Source organism: Haemaphysalis longicornis, unplaced genomic scaffold, assembly GCF_048455015.1.
Source record: "Haemaphysalis longicornis isolate Haplotype H1 unplaced genomic scaffold, Haemaphysalis longicornis Haplotype H1 scaffold_2, whole genome shotgun sequence".
NCBI classification, from domain to species: Eukaryota; Metazoa; Arthropoda; class Arachnida; order Ixodida; family Ixodidae; genus Haemaphysalis; species Haemaphysalis longicornis.
Window position 1 is genome coordinate 247,624,022 of NW_027526295.1, and position 14,662 is coordinate 247,638,683.

Here is a 14,662-nt window from a genome sequence, read left to right on the forward strand (position 1 = left end):
AAAATAAAACTACGTTACTCTGGGCCAAAAATAAAACTACGAATAGCCGAAATATTTTTTGTACGTTTTTATTTCTGCATATAACAGGTTAAAACTACTGCAGCAGAAATAAAGTGGGTTGACGTGGTGGAAGACGGGGACCGTGTCCACTCCTTTGAGGTGGGGCGGTATTGAGGCGGCTCTGCGAAGAAGCGGCCAGGTCCTTCTTCCTTAAAGCACTGAAGAAAGGCCTGCCAGAGCCGAAGTGCGTACGATGGGCCGATGTGCGATCGCGGATCGATGTGCGATCGCGGAGCAAACTCGACATAACAAATTCTGATGCATTGTATATGCGTTCTATTACGCTTTCGCACTTATGTAAAATTGCACAAATCTAGAAATCTTACCTTCGGAAGCTTGTTGAAGTAGATCATCAGTGTTGAACCTTGCCGCTTGTTTTTTGTGCTCATAATGAGGAACGCAGAGAACACCACACAAAGGAGGGCAAACACGCGATATATTCCGTCCCAAACACGGGCTGAACTGCAGTGTGTCTTGGCCTCCATTGCAAAGGACCTCGCCACTGAATTTGAGCCGGGGGCGCCCAGTGTCGCTCCGTGTCGCAGATTTTGCTTCGTGGGGGCGGAGAGAGAGAGAGAGAGAGAGAGGAGAGAGAGAGAGAGAGAGAGAGAGAGAGAGAGAGAGAGAGAGAGAGAGAGAGAGAGAGAGAGAGAGAGAGAGAGAGAGAGAGAGAGAGAGAGAGAGAGAGAGCCGTGTCCTTACGCGGCGCAGGACACGGGCACGGAAAGATCTGCTCAGTTTTGCACATGGTCATCTGCTGTAGACAAATTTCTTGATGCAGCGGGGTGCCGAAATCCCTGCTGCTGAAGAACACCCTCCCCCCCTCCCCTCATAAAAATTTCGGGGGGGGGCCCGGGCCCCTAGGGCCCCCCCTCTGGCTACGGGCCTGGTCACAAGTGTGGGAGAGAAATGAGGTAGTTCCTGAATTATTGGTCAATTACTGTTCATCACAGAAACCATTAGGAGAGCTCTAAAAGTTCCTGTTGGCTTTAAGCAGTGACTTCATTTGTCGTTTTTGCCTCGTCTCTTCGGGTAAGCCTGGAGAAGTAGGCACAGTAGAATGCGAAACACTAATCCAACAGGCGGCTAATCGATAAGCCGAAAAAAAAAGCGAGCTCCTTTATCGCACCATGTATTGGTCCGCAGTTATGCCGTAAATAATTTGCCCTGCTACACGGATAACTCAAAATCTCTCCGCTGAAAATTCTTAAAAACACTCCCTTTGGGTAATGGTCGTGGCTCTATTTGAAACGCTTCGAGTGGATAGAAAAATTGTTTTCGTCGCCTGAAAACAGAAGCTGAACTAAAGGACAGCAAGCAGCTTGTCGTAGCCCAAGCCCCAGAACGCACCCGTTGCCTTATTGCCCTCCCCCTTCTCATCTTCCACATGGCAATCTGGCAGAGACAAAGAGTAGAAGAAAGAAAAGGGGGAAAGCAAAGAATACTGATCAACCATTGGGGGCGTCACCGTGCGTGACTGAACGGGGCCAGGGGTGCTTTTTTTTTTTTTTTGCCCTTGTTTTCACCGTTTCCGTATCGGCTGTTTACAATTTGTAGCGTTCATCCAAATGACTGTCCGTACAATTGCGGAAATTATTTTTTATAAGCGTGACAAGACATTGCATGACTTCGCAGTGGGAAGTTGCAGGGATTAAACGAGTTACAGACAAAGTTGATTAAAGTTGAAAACGGAGGCAGGGCGAGGTTCAGCATCGCGAAGAAATTCGGGTGCCCCATGCAGCGTCGACCCTGTCAGCAATCCTGAGGAACAAGAAGAAACGTCTGGGTGGCGACAGACTGCCGAGAACTGACGTATCCACCGACTTTCGAGTTGCAGAAGGTTTATTGTGACAAGAATATTTTACACTTGGATGAAGCGGTACACTTTCTTTATAAGATGTTGTCCAGCCCTACATATGTGCCGAAGGGAGAAGCGTGCACAACAGCGCAAGACCAAGTTGCGATTCTTTCGGGAGCAAATGCCACTGGCGATGAAAAGTCGCCTTTTCTCATTATTGGAAGATCGCGGAATCCCGTATGCTTCGGAAATGATCCTCTGCCAAAAAGAGGTAATTTACAGGTAAAACAAGGCATCCCGGATGACAGCGCCGTTGTTTAAGGATACGTCAGTGTACTGCGCGCAAGGCACTTGCGTATAACAGAGATTTCTACTTCAAGTGGACATATCTGAAAAGTGGTGACGCATACTCTTTAAACAAATATTGGGACAAAAGTAGTCGGCCTGGGTTTCGTAATGGTGCAGCAGTTCTCTCTAAATTATTTCCGAAGGCCGGATGTACGAAGAGGTGTTTTATACTGCATACTGCTGCGGCGTTGCACTAGATCGTTACTAGATCGCGAATTAAGGACAAAAGCAAAGCAGTTCTCTTTGAGGATGATTGCCAATTGGGCATGCAAAGTTGGCAACCTTGAAGCTGCCTCCAAACATGACGCCTGTGGTTCAAGTTACAACCAATGAACGAAGACGTCATCGCAACTACTCGAAAGCTGTAAACTGCACAGAAAAAGCGAAGCTGTGGCTTTTCCAGTAAACTCGAATCCCTAGAACCCGCTGAACGAACTTTTCAAAAAATGAAGGCGGTATATCCACTAACAAGCTATATCGTGCATGTAGAGGCAGCTATCTCGCTTCTTTGTGAAATTCCTTTCAGCCCTCTAACTGGTTAAAGTGGAACTTCCTATATCTCACTGATAGCGTCCGTGCACACCAAAACACGCACTGCAGGAAAGCCAACTTTCTGTGACGATGATGATAATCGTGGCTAAAGGGAAAGCAAAAAAACTCTTCCCGTGGTGGGAATCGTACGTGGGACACTAGCGTTATGAAGCCGACGTTTATCCGACTGAGCCTTTTTTTTTTCTTTACTGCATGGGAAACTGCACATCCTACAGCCTACAAAAGCTAGCAGTCATCCAAAAAGATTCACATCACTGCAGCTAAAATAAGCCGTCCGTCAAAACTCCGGCAAGCAGACGCACGTGTCCAAAAGATGCAGCCATTCTGGTGGGTCACTTTGCTCCGCATAAATGCTCCGCACCAACGCAGCCTGCTTCCGAAAAATGGACTTCGTTGGGCGAGGGGGTTCCGCGTGCCTGTCCGTCATGCGGCACTTCCACAAGCTGTACAATCTCATAACAATAAATATATCATAGGGCACTTCAGTAACAGCTCGAAATGGCAAGAACCGAATCGTATAAGGGATAATGTCCATGTCCTTTTTTCCCAGTTCGTTGCAAAACGTCCCAGAAAACACCGCATCCCGACACAAACCAAGACAATAATAAATGGTTTCAGGTTGATTACATAATCGGAAATTGTCAGACCAAGGAATAGACATTCCTTTTTCACGCAATCATGTTTTTACTGGGAGTGTCGATGTATGCAGCTTAAAGAAAAACGTTTTTGCATTTGGCGGAAGACACATACGTGTGACTCACTTCAAAACACTGTCCCTATGGTGGTTATTCCAAGACTGCGCAATTCCGACACGGTCGAAACAGTTGGGATTTGGAGACAGGTACATAGACGTGCAAAATTATACGGAAGAGTCGTACACCCTTTCGTCTAATGACGACGATGGTTGAACGCGATGCTTTCATCGTGCGAAATCAAAGAGCGAAGGCGCGAAGTCAAAACCGCTGCAATCAAAAGTCCAAACTGCGTGCCAGTCAAAGTCAAAGCTCAACGAATCAGAGTCCAAACCGTCTGCGAATCAAACTCAAAACTCATACGACAACCGAGAAATCCCTCACGAGAAATCTCAGCGTTCAATTATCGTCGTCGTTAGATGGAAAGGTGCATGATTTTTGTTCAGCGTCCAGATGTGTAGGACCCAACACCTTCCGCCCAGATGTGTACTTACTTTGTACCTTGCAGGGCTGTTTCTGGCTTAGTCCCTTACTCGGTTCCAAAATTATTGTTTCTTTATCCATCAGGTGTCCCCTTGTGCTCCCCGTAGGGTTCTCATATTGCACGTGCTGTTGTTTGATGCGTCTTCTCTCTCTCTCTCTCTCTCTTAGAAGGTAGGCACTTCGCGATAATGGCGCTCGACCTCCCCCGTGCCATTGGCCGTTCTCTGACGTTCCCTAAAGCCTGACTGTAAGTCATGCGGTGTCGTTATCCAACACTGATTGCACCTCCCTACCTCTCCTCCTGGATCTGCAAAAAGTATGTATCAGGGATTACTGCGGTCATATATATATTATTTCGTCTTGTCAAACAGGGACGCCGGGAAGTTGTCTTCACGACACGAAGATGCAGGGGCAAAATATTTATTAGCCGATGTGCCACAGAGAGAGAGAGAGCACCGGAGTGGTTAGCAATATATATATATATATATATATATATATATATATATATATATATATATATATATATATATATATATATATATATATATATATATATATATATATATATATATATATAGGGAGTAGTAGAACTTTGAAGATGGTAGAGAACACAAGAGAAGAAAAACTTCGAACGAGGTAAAAGCACGACTGTGGCCTACGTTTCAGCAAAGAGAACTTGCTTTCCTCAGGGATATATATATATATATATATATATCTGTTTCAATGACCTACCACATCCTGCCCCTTGTTTTCCGAGGTTTTCTTGACTGCCAACTCTTATTTCTGTGTTATATATATATATATATATATAGTGTGAGACCAGTGATAGCCTCGTTTGTGGGAAGTTCAGAGCGCTGAATGCAAGGTCCCAGTGGAATGCAATCATCACTGGCGCCCGGTTGCGGCCACGGCTTCTTCATCTCTGTATATACTCATCATCAGTGGTTCTTCTACCTTCTCGAACTATCATCATCGGTAACCTGGTTCGGTCGCCATCTTGCTGCCTTCCAGCTCGGCCTGCGAATAAAGCGGTTTGCGCGTACTGGTCTGCCTTCGCCTACCATCAGCCTTACAACATATATATATATATATATATATATATATATATATATATATATATATATATATATATATATATATATATATTTTTTTTTTTTTTTTTCTTCACTTTCTTTCTTTCTTTCCAAATTCTTAATCTGTTTCAATGATCTACCACATCCTCCCCTTTGCTTTCCGAGGTTTTCTCGACTGCCAACCCTTATTTCTGTGTTATATATATCAGGGTGTCGAACCGAAAAAAATACCGGTTCGGTTACGGTTCGGGTTCGGGTGAAATAATTTCGTTCCGGTTCAGTTCCGGTTCGACAAAATCACGTACCGAACCGGTTCGCGAACCGGTTCGGGAGCTTGAACCGGTTCGCGAACCGGTTCGATTAGTTGAATTATCACTAAAATTATAAAAAAAAAAAACATTTACTAGTTTAAAACGACCGTCAAATCAAAACACAAACTGACATTCAAAATGGTGCTGCTCCCCAAGGGCAGTGGCGCAATTGCAAAGGAAACTTTAAACAATTAGGAGATATTAGAAAAACACATGAAGTGGCGACGATTTACCACCTTCTTTATCGCTCAGACTTTCTGTTGTCCTAGCAACTATTCATAAAGCCAACGCCAAGAGATATGATGGTGGGATATATTTTCTGTCCTTTCCTTTTTTGTTGAAATCGCAATTGTCGCTATGCAATCGCCCATCACGCTAACCTTGAGGCCTTAAATTTAATCCTGCGTACGGGCGTGTTCAAATACCAGCGCTTAATAACAATGGCGCACATTTTTTATATTTGTAACAAAACCGAAAAATTCTACAACAGGCACATAAATACTACCAATGAATTAGATTATTTGGTAACCCTGAATAATTTGTTAGCTGTCACCTTATCGAATGTGTTAGCCACACTTTTGTTAAAAGTAAGCTTTAGTTACGCTCAGTCACTGCATTATTGCTCTGACCACTGCAATTCCTTTTGCGATACCGAAAGTGTGCATTACAATCAGTATGTCATCGTACCGCCTGAACCCCTACCATCGTTCCGTGTGCTACATTGCGGAATCTTATAACAGATAATGCGGTTACAAAATGAAAGGGAAATTTGACACGTGGAGCATGAGATGGGACTTTTTGGGTAGACGCTCTTTAATTCGTCCACAGCAGTACTCCCCTCCGGAACGAGTAGCAGTAGAAGCAATGTAGCGAGTTGGGCAAACGGCTTAGCAAACAGCTTAGCCACTGAGCAGCTCCTGCGGTCACACTTGTCAAGTATTAATAATTTGCAGGTGTCGGACCTTTTCAACAAATTATGAAATGCAAAAAGTTTGCACACATCGGGTGTGAGCTTTCGCTGTTGCGCAGTGGAGCACTCCTGCAGCCTGATTTCTCCAATGAAGTCGCAGCTAGGGAAGGGCAAAGTCGTTTTATATCACCTGCAAGCTGCCGAGAATGACATTTCGTTTGGTCAGCTTGCACTACGCTCGCGCCTCCAGCAGCAACAGACCAATGCTACATTGGTGCTCATTCATTTCCCCTGTTGTTACATAAAGCGTGATAGTGTTCAATTGTCTGGAGGGGAAAGTGTGCGAGCAAGTACGAAGTTGATGGTACGGGAAAGAAAAAAAGGCCTGAATTGCATTGACTGTGCAATATCAACAACAGAGGGTCGAACCGTTTCGGCATGAACCGGTAACCGTTATTTCTTTTTCCGGTTCAGTTCCGGTTCGGGTTCAGCATGCTCAAAAAATAACGGTTCGGGTTCGGGTTCAGTTCCGGAAAAAATACCGGTTCGGTTCCGGTTTTCGGTTCGGTTCGGTTCCGGTTCGACACCCTGATATATATATATATATATATATATACATATATATATACTAATTTTATAGTATATAGTGTACATGCATTACTAAAAACCAATTTCGTAACCGAGCGCACACCTTGGTAGACGTTACGGACGTCGTCATGGGTAATGCATATTAACGGAGGCACAGCTATAGATCAAGGGCAGCTATAGCGCATTGTCCACACATTTAAGTGCTTAATGAGGGACATTACGGCCAAGGGGAACTACAACCCCTGCTGAGGCAAGGTTACGCTCTGCTGCATCAGCACTGATACGAGCCTCGCGCCACGTGCAATAAAAAGCGTGCACAGCACTGCAGATAAATGTTCTGTTGAGTGCAAACTCGTGCATTCCATCAGCGAGCAGGTCTGGAGAAGAGCGCGAATGTCCGTGCCGCGTGACGAACGAGACGGGAAATACACCGACCAAGGAAATAGAGTAACTTCACTCATGAATGGGACACCCGTTGACTGTCCTTTTCATGCAAAAAAAAAAGAAGTTTTATGAAAAACTCTCTCTCTCTCTCTCTCTCTCTCTCTCTCTCTCTCTCTCTCTCTCTCTCTCTCTCACACACACACACACACACACACAGTTTGCCTGAAGTTCGAGTTATTAGTAGTATCAGAACGCGTAATCCAAAGGTGGGTTCGGGTCCCACCCGGGCAGCATGTTCTTATTAGCTTTCTCTTTTTAAACATTTACAATTTTTATCCTTGCCGTTCTGAGTGCTGGTTCTCCCCACTGTAGCATATACACGCATGCTATAGGCCAAGCCCACCAGTTAAATTCCCATAGCTCGAATAAGGCAGGCCAGCATCTGTTGACGTGATACATATACGTATCGTTATCTAAGATAGCATTGAGGTCACCGGAAACCCAGAGGAATATAGATCCCCGGCACTGAAGTCTTCCGTTACATCCAAAGCGTCTGCCCAGACGACTGGTAACCGCGTAATTCGGGTCTACCTGAGATTTTATTGCGGCATTTTCACCACGCACGCTACGACATCCAGGGAGCACAGGTGTAAACAACGAAGTAGAAGCCGTTGATGCACTTCTGCAGGTTCCCACATCCACGAGCTCTTAGTTCGCTTCTGAAGCTTCGATGCAGGGAATATATAGGTTAGGAACTCAAGATACCACAACAATGTAACAACTGTCATCACTATCGTGTGCGATTGGGATAGCAAATAGTAGTTACGCGTCTAATTATCGTGAATCGAAAAATTCTAAGAGCAGGGGAAAGTTTGAACATTAAATTCACCCAGACCCGGTAATTTATTTCTGGCCGTACCGAATGCATACATTGCAGTACGGCGTGAAATATATTTTTATAAAATATACCATGGTTGATCTCCAGCTTATTAAGCGCCAATAAACACGACTGCATAACGTGAGGCCACCACCAAAAGCTTCATTGAAATGTAAAATACGAGAACATAGACTTTACAGTGTTTCACAATGCACACCGCTTAACGTAAGGTAGGGTAGGAAGGGGGGGGGGGGAGGGGGGGGCTTCTCTCTGTCTACCGGCATTTCAGAAGGAAGGGAGTTCCACGTGGAGAAAGAGAAATTGGCAAGGAAAGGAGAAAGCAGAAAAAGGAAATGAAAATTACGAGGCATGCCTGCATTAGGCAAAGTTCGGGTTCAGTGAGTGTAAGTGCAACTGAAGTTTTTTTTGTTGTTGCGCAAGTTTGTAGGTCGCAAGCATCGCATAAGCGCCTTTGTTCCCAATTCTCTAGCTTTTCCTGAGAAAGCTTGGTGCAGTGAAGGTATACGGTTCTGCGACGTTTCCCCGCGGAAATTTTGGCCACGGGCATTTCAGTACGCCGACTTTCTCATGTAGCACCTTTTTCCAGTAGCAATCTACGCATGCGCGGGCCGGTCTGCCGTTCTTGGCAGTCGTCTGGGGCGAAATAAAAAAAAGGGGGTCCCCTCAGCTTGCTGCTTGGGGAGCAAATATGCCTCCTAAAGCTGCGCGTTTTTATTTTCTCTTTTCACGCAGTTCGCAGTACGTTCGTACGTGCAGAAAAAAAAAAAAAGGCTTTCAAAGGAAAAGGGCAAAGATGTTTGAGGCTTGAAAAAAAGTGATAAAAAGGGTGCTTTGGCCACTGCAGATTAGTCACGCGAGCGTGCGCCTACTACCGTGCCATTCATGTGAAAGGCACGGGTGACAAGTGGGTGCGGGAGGGGCTGCAGGACCAGGATATTCCTTGCACGGGTTCCCCGAAAGCCTAAAATTTTTGGGGGCGTGCCTGACTGCCAGTGTAGGTTCGCCGTGTCGGCCGCTAGGAGTACCGGTACTGGAAAAAGGTTGCTGTTTACACCGTTTGAACATTTAGATTGTCCTGGAACATTGAATGACTGTTGAGCCGAATAATATTTGCTTGGATTTTGCCTCCCCAGAATGTCACACTGGGCTAGACGCACTTATTCGACGGATTATCCGCAGTGTCGTTGCACGCAGTTTGTGACATGAACTATCGTCGAGGCGGTATATGGCCACCATACGGTGTTTAGCACTCTCCTCAAAGCCGGATTTTCGAGGCAACCACACCTAAACTCCTGTTGGCAAAGGATGAGGTGCACTGGCATACCGATACAGAAGGCCTCAAGGAAAAAGAAAACTCTTCGTCCACAGACCTCTTCATGCGGTTAACTTCTTGCTGGTGGCCAGCAAGAAGTTTCAATCGAAATCCGCCTTACTGTCTGCTCTCCCGTTTTGTGCTTTCCCCTCCTCCTTCGTCAAATGTGGATCGAAATCAAAAATCGAGGCAGCGAAATAAAAAACTCCAGTAATTACATTACAAGTCACCCCTTCCCCCCCTTTTCCTGGAAAGGACAGAAAGATGATTCTACGGAAACGAAAGCCCACTGTATAACCTTCGTTCGTAGAGCTTATTTTGTGACAGTTCAGCGCAAGAAACAGGACAGACGAAAGGTGATTTTCCAGTAAATTTTCTTTCCGCGTAGAATGCTAGTCCCCACGGTGACCCCTGAGGTGGTTCAGAAGGGGGGTAGAAATGTAGGCGATGAAATATTCGTCACACATTCCGTTACGATCGAATATTATAATGACGGTTTCAAACGATGGTTTAGTGCTCATCGTACAGTCCTTGCACTGAAATCTCCGAGCTACGAAACGCCCAAATCTCGAATACACATTTTGCACTGACCCCTCAATGCCTACTGCCCAAATGTTATTTTTTCATCTGTCCTTAATTGCGCTAGCGATGTGCTCTGAGATCGGCCAGCCACTTTTTTTCCAAATCTGTGAAGTCTAGACTGCTTTCCACTTCCGCTAAGCGAACAAAAGGAAGAGGCCAGAACCCCAAAGGGCGAAGCCCCTTCAAGAGCATATTATGCCAAGGTCCCCTACCCAACTCCACTTTTTAAATTTTAGTTAAAGAAAAATGGGGGAGGGGGTGGGGGCAGTGACGCAGCCAAAAATATTTTTCGGGTTTTTTTTTACACCGCCAGTAAAAACAAAAAAAAAATGAAAGCCGGTGCCCACACAATTCTTTAGTCATTCTTGTTGTCCTCATAGTCATTTTAATCTCCGGTTTTACATTTTTATATATCGATGTGGTGTGAACAAATATATATTGTTTTTATATGTGTACGTTTTTATATATCGATGTGGTGTGTACTGTGTACAACACCGATCCCCCCCCCCCCCCCCTCCCTGCCTACGTCCTTGTTGGGGGAGGGGGGATGATGCTACACCCTCAGACAATAGTATGGTTCAGTTTCACCGTAGTGCACTCGAGTGACCAATCAATGCAACCAACAAAGAAATTTCAGCGAATCACGATGTCGAACGTACGATTTTGTTCAAAAGAATTCTGTCAGCGCGGTGTCATCACGCATGCAAGCGTGACCTTCTGCAATGTGGAATGCCACATTGCATTCCACAATGTGGAATGCCGTCATTCGCCGAATTGTTTTGTTGGCTGCATTGATTGGTCACTTGAGTGCATTGCGGTGAAGATGAACCACGGCATTGCCTTAGGGACTAAACTAACTCCGCCCGTCATCGAATAACAGCCGCGGGCAATTCGTTTCCAGTCGCAAGCATTGCACACAGTTTATAAGCAGCTTCGAATCTTACCATCGCAACGACGTTCAGCCATACCTTTGTCACTGACTTCAAGAAAGAAATCGCATGTTATGCGCAGTACTCCCACTGAACTCAAAAATCTCAAAATTAAAAAATTATGAACTATAATCTTTGTCGGTTGTTTACGGTTTCAACTTTTATTCCTGATCCCTTTATTCCTCTCATTTTTCCCCGGTGGGTCCCGTCTAAATCAAGTCATTCGGACGCTATGCAAGGAGGACAGCAAAACGTACCTGAAGGCACTGGTCAAGCTTTCTGGCACGGCTGTGAAACACATCCGGACATCCACTCATTTCAGCTTTATTAGACACCTCGAAGGCTTATAAAACCGACGAAAGTCAAGCAATTTAAACAATCAGTGGCATTGGAATGTCGCTTATGCGCAAGCAGCCATCACGACGTTGTCACTTTGGATGCAGATACAGTTGATTAATCCAGGCATACCTGCACTTCCGCATGACCAAAAGTTCTGCTCTGGTTCCTACGAGACACTGAACTGGACAAATCTCTATATAGATCATAGACAGCGCAAGTGTCTCATGATATGTACTCTTTCGTGCTGTGGTGTTCATCTATTTATTTTTCTTGGGTTGGTGTTATTTTTTTCGCGCCATTTACTTATAGGATTTTGATTTAGCATTTACATTAACGATTTTCTTTTCAATTGTATTTTTATGTCCGGACTCTGCTGGCAGCACTTCTTTGTTTCTCGTTTTTAACGTTTCTTGCTTGTCTCCGTCATGCACCCCTGGTGTCTAATATTCACCACTCATCATTGTAGTCACCCCTCATCTTGTGCAGCAAGCCTTGATTCTAGCATGGCTGACCTCACCAATTCGCATTAAAGAGCTCTCTCTCTCTCTCTCTCGTTCCACGTTTATGCGAGTTCTAGATCAGTCACTCACTTCGTTTGGCTCATTTGATAAAAGTTCATTCAATGCTTACGTTACGCGCTCTGCCTCAGAGGCAACCTCAGACACTGTTTGCTTTTGGTGACCGAAAACAATGTGCTGTATTTTCTACGCGCGCACGGCACATGCGCAATGCACGCTTCAATACTGCATGCACGTATCCGATGTCAAATATAAATGTCGGAAATATCAAGCAACTGCTGATGACTTCGATGGTATCAACTGGTACAAAGTAACCGAACAAAGGTAGGACCGGTGTCCAAAAATGTGTGGTGGTGGGCTAAAAGATAAACATGACGAGGATGAAAGTAACAACCACGTAATTAAACAATGAAATGCGGCGTAATGCAATTGAAGCTATCAAGTAAGTAGCGCAATACCGTTATCCCCGGCAAATGAACAGCCACACTTTCACCCAGGGAAGAAATAGGCTGGGGCGTCTACCTGGCACTGTGTATGCAGTAAGTGAAAGCATCTTTCCCTTCAACGTCCATGCATGCTTGTAGTTATACTACCGGTGTTTGCTTCATGTACATGAGTTCGGTCCTGCGAAGAATTTTGAATTAAAACATTAGGGCTAGTGACTCAAAAATCTATGGCAAGGAACATCACGCTTCATAATGTCTTGTAGAATGAACTATGGTATGGGGGGGGTGGTGCGCTGTGTGGATGAAGTGTCACGAGTTAGAAGTGGCGTTGGGCAGGTCACGTTATTTACAAGAGGCAACGTTAAGCGCACCACACGACTACAGGGTTGTCCATTCATGGATTTAACTATGAATAAGAGCACGGCCAGTGGGAGATTCCAGCCGAAATATGGCATTCCATCATTCGCAGACAAAAGCAAGTAGGAAATGAACTAAGTTGAGAGGAGCGGTACAAATTCATAACAAAAGCCCTCGCCGGTAGTCGATTTCACTGCAAACGGGCTTCGCTGTAAGAGTGTAGCTAAATCCTGATGACGATAACTGTATGGAATTCCTTGTATCACCAGTTTCGTGATGCATTATGAGAGCACAACTGTGGGAACACCGGTGAATATGTTTATTTATCAAGCCGGGTATACCAACGTCCATGCATTGGTTATTTCAAACTGTAAATTGCTGGAATTTAGCTGAGGTTCAGTACACCGGATCATGGGAGCTGAATGTATTTGCCACCACTTTTTTCGCAGCATAACATAATCGATGCTTAAACTGCAATCTAACGAATCGTACGTTAGCTCTTGTACATGAAAATAAAATCCTTCCTATATGCCCCAAGGAAACATGGCGTTTTATGTTTACGCACATGTGCACACTCGGCAGAACGAGTTCTTATTCCCACTCCTCGTTTCTCCTTTCTACCCAAATTATAGACCCAGGCAGCACATGCGTCATATCGTGTCGCTTAACATCAGCAACAATTCCCTCCCCCCCTTCCCAATCCCTACGAACAAAGAAAAAGAGGTGGTTGGTTGCAAATACGTACAAAGGGTGAAATGTCTCTAATCTGACCTGTATGTGATACAGCAGATAGAGTTCATTCAGCTCTCCAAATCTGACCCATTTTCACGCACAAAGACAGCTGGTTGTGCACAGTGCAACTTGAACATAATTTTATCTTACAATTTTTGCTGTTGCAACAGCGATCTTGTCGCCGTTCTGTTAAACACGGCGTAATTTCCCCGTATGTATTGCCCTCCTCTTTGGGCATTTGTATACACCTGTATACAACACGTGCGCTTTCACTGAGCTCGTTTTCTCCCAGGGCGGCATTTCTTAGTCCCTGTATACTCGTAGTTGTGTCTCGCCACTGCCTCGCGCATTAGCGTATCACGCGTGCATCACACGTTGTTCCAAGCGAGCTGTAAACGGTCTATTTTGAATTCATTTTCCCGCCAGTGGGTGCATCCTTCTTTGAGGTACTACTTGCGGTTCCTGCCACCGTACCATTATAGCTTCTTCTGGTATAATTCATTATTCGTATTCATGTCAACACAAAACAAGGCTGCCCTATAAATTTCGCTCGTCTGACTCTTTGCTATAGAGTATACGCCCATGCCTTGTGTCCACAAGTGTTTTTCAACGGAACGCTTTCCTGCGATCTGTGCCCTAGGACAACCTTGCCGTTCGATATGCCCTATAGTGTACACTACAGCAGGTGTAAGCAGAGGCGGGAACGCGGTTAGAGAAGCGCTGCATTTCTACTTCGAAATTAACATGTATGCGAGATCAGCGTTCCTTAAAAGCCGTGGGCGGTCACTGTGTACTGTTCTCGTGTACAAAGTGGCGGCCAGTGAAGCGCCCCGCGACGTCGTCCAGGTAGGAGTCGCGCGGGAAGGGAAACGTGTTACATATTCCCCCGAGCGATGGTTTTTGGGCAGCCAGGAAAGCCCTGCGAGTGCGCCCGCAACAGAGCCCAGCCTATAGCGTGCACGCAGTAAAAGTGGTGGGGGCCAACTCACGTTGCGGTACGGCTTCGGTCATGGCGCCGACGCTGGTGGCGTCGGCCTTGGAGGGCGAAATCTTGGCGGTGGGACGGAGCACCAGCTTGACAGGTGGGTCGCGGGCTCGGGGGCCCGTCCGGCTGGCGCGGCACGAGGCTGGGGGGCCTTTCGGCTGCAAGGACTGGAAGAGGTCCGCGCTCGAAGCAGCGGCTAGGCAGCGTTGCTAGCGGCACCCGCCGGCCCGCAGCTGCACGTCCCAATTCGTCGCGACCGCAGATCCGGCAAGGAACTACGACGGCGGTAGCTCCCTGCGCGCGGATGGCCACCAGTGGGGGTCGACGAACCTCACGCCCGGACGGCGGCCACGTGCGCCGGGACG

At 45.9% G+C, this 14,662-nt stretch overlaps 1 protein-coding gene across 1 annotated transcript in view; it reads right to left on the minus strand.

Moving 5' to 3' along the window:
- Positions 1-14,462, minus strand: part of Tup (LIM1_Isl and LIM2_Isl domain-containing protein tup) — a 144,229-nt gene extending 129,767 nt beyond the window's left edge. The window contains exon 1 of the mRNA XM_077700074.1: positions 14,302-14,462. Coding sequence (XP_077556200.1) covers positions 14,302-14,323 — 22 coding nt within the window. The 5' untranslated portion in view covers positions 14,324-14,462. The remainder of the gene's footprint in view (positions 1-14,301) is intronic.
- Between the last annotated feature and the right edge of the window lie 200 nt (positions 14,463-14,662).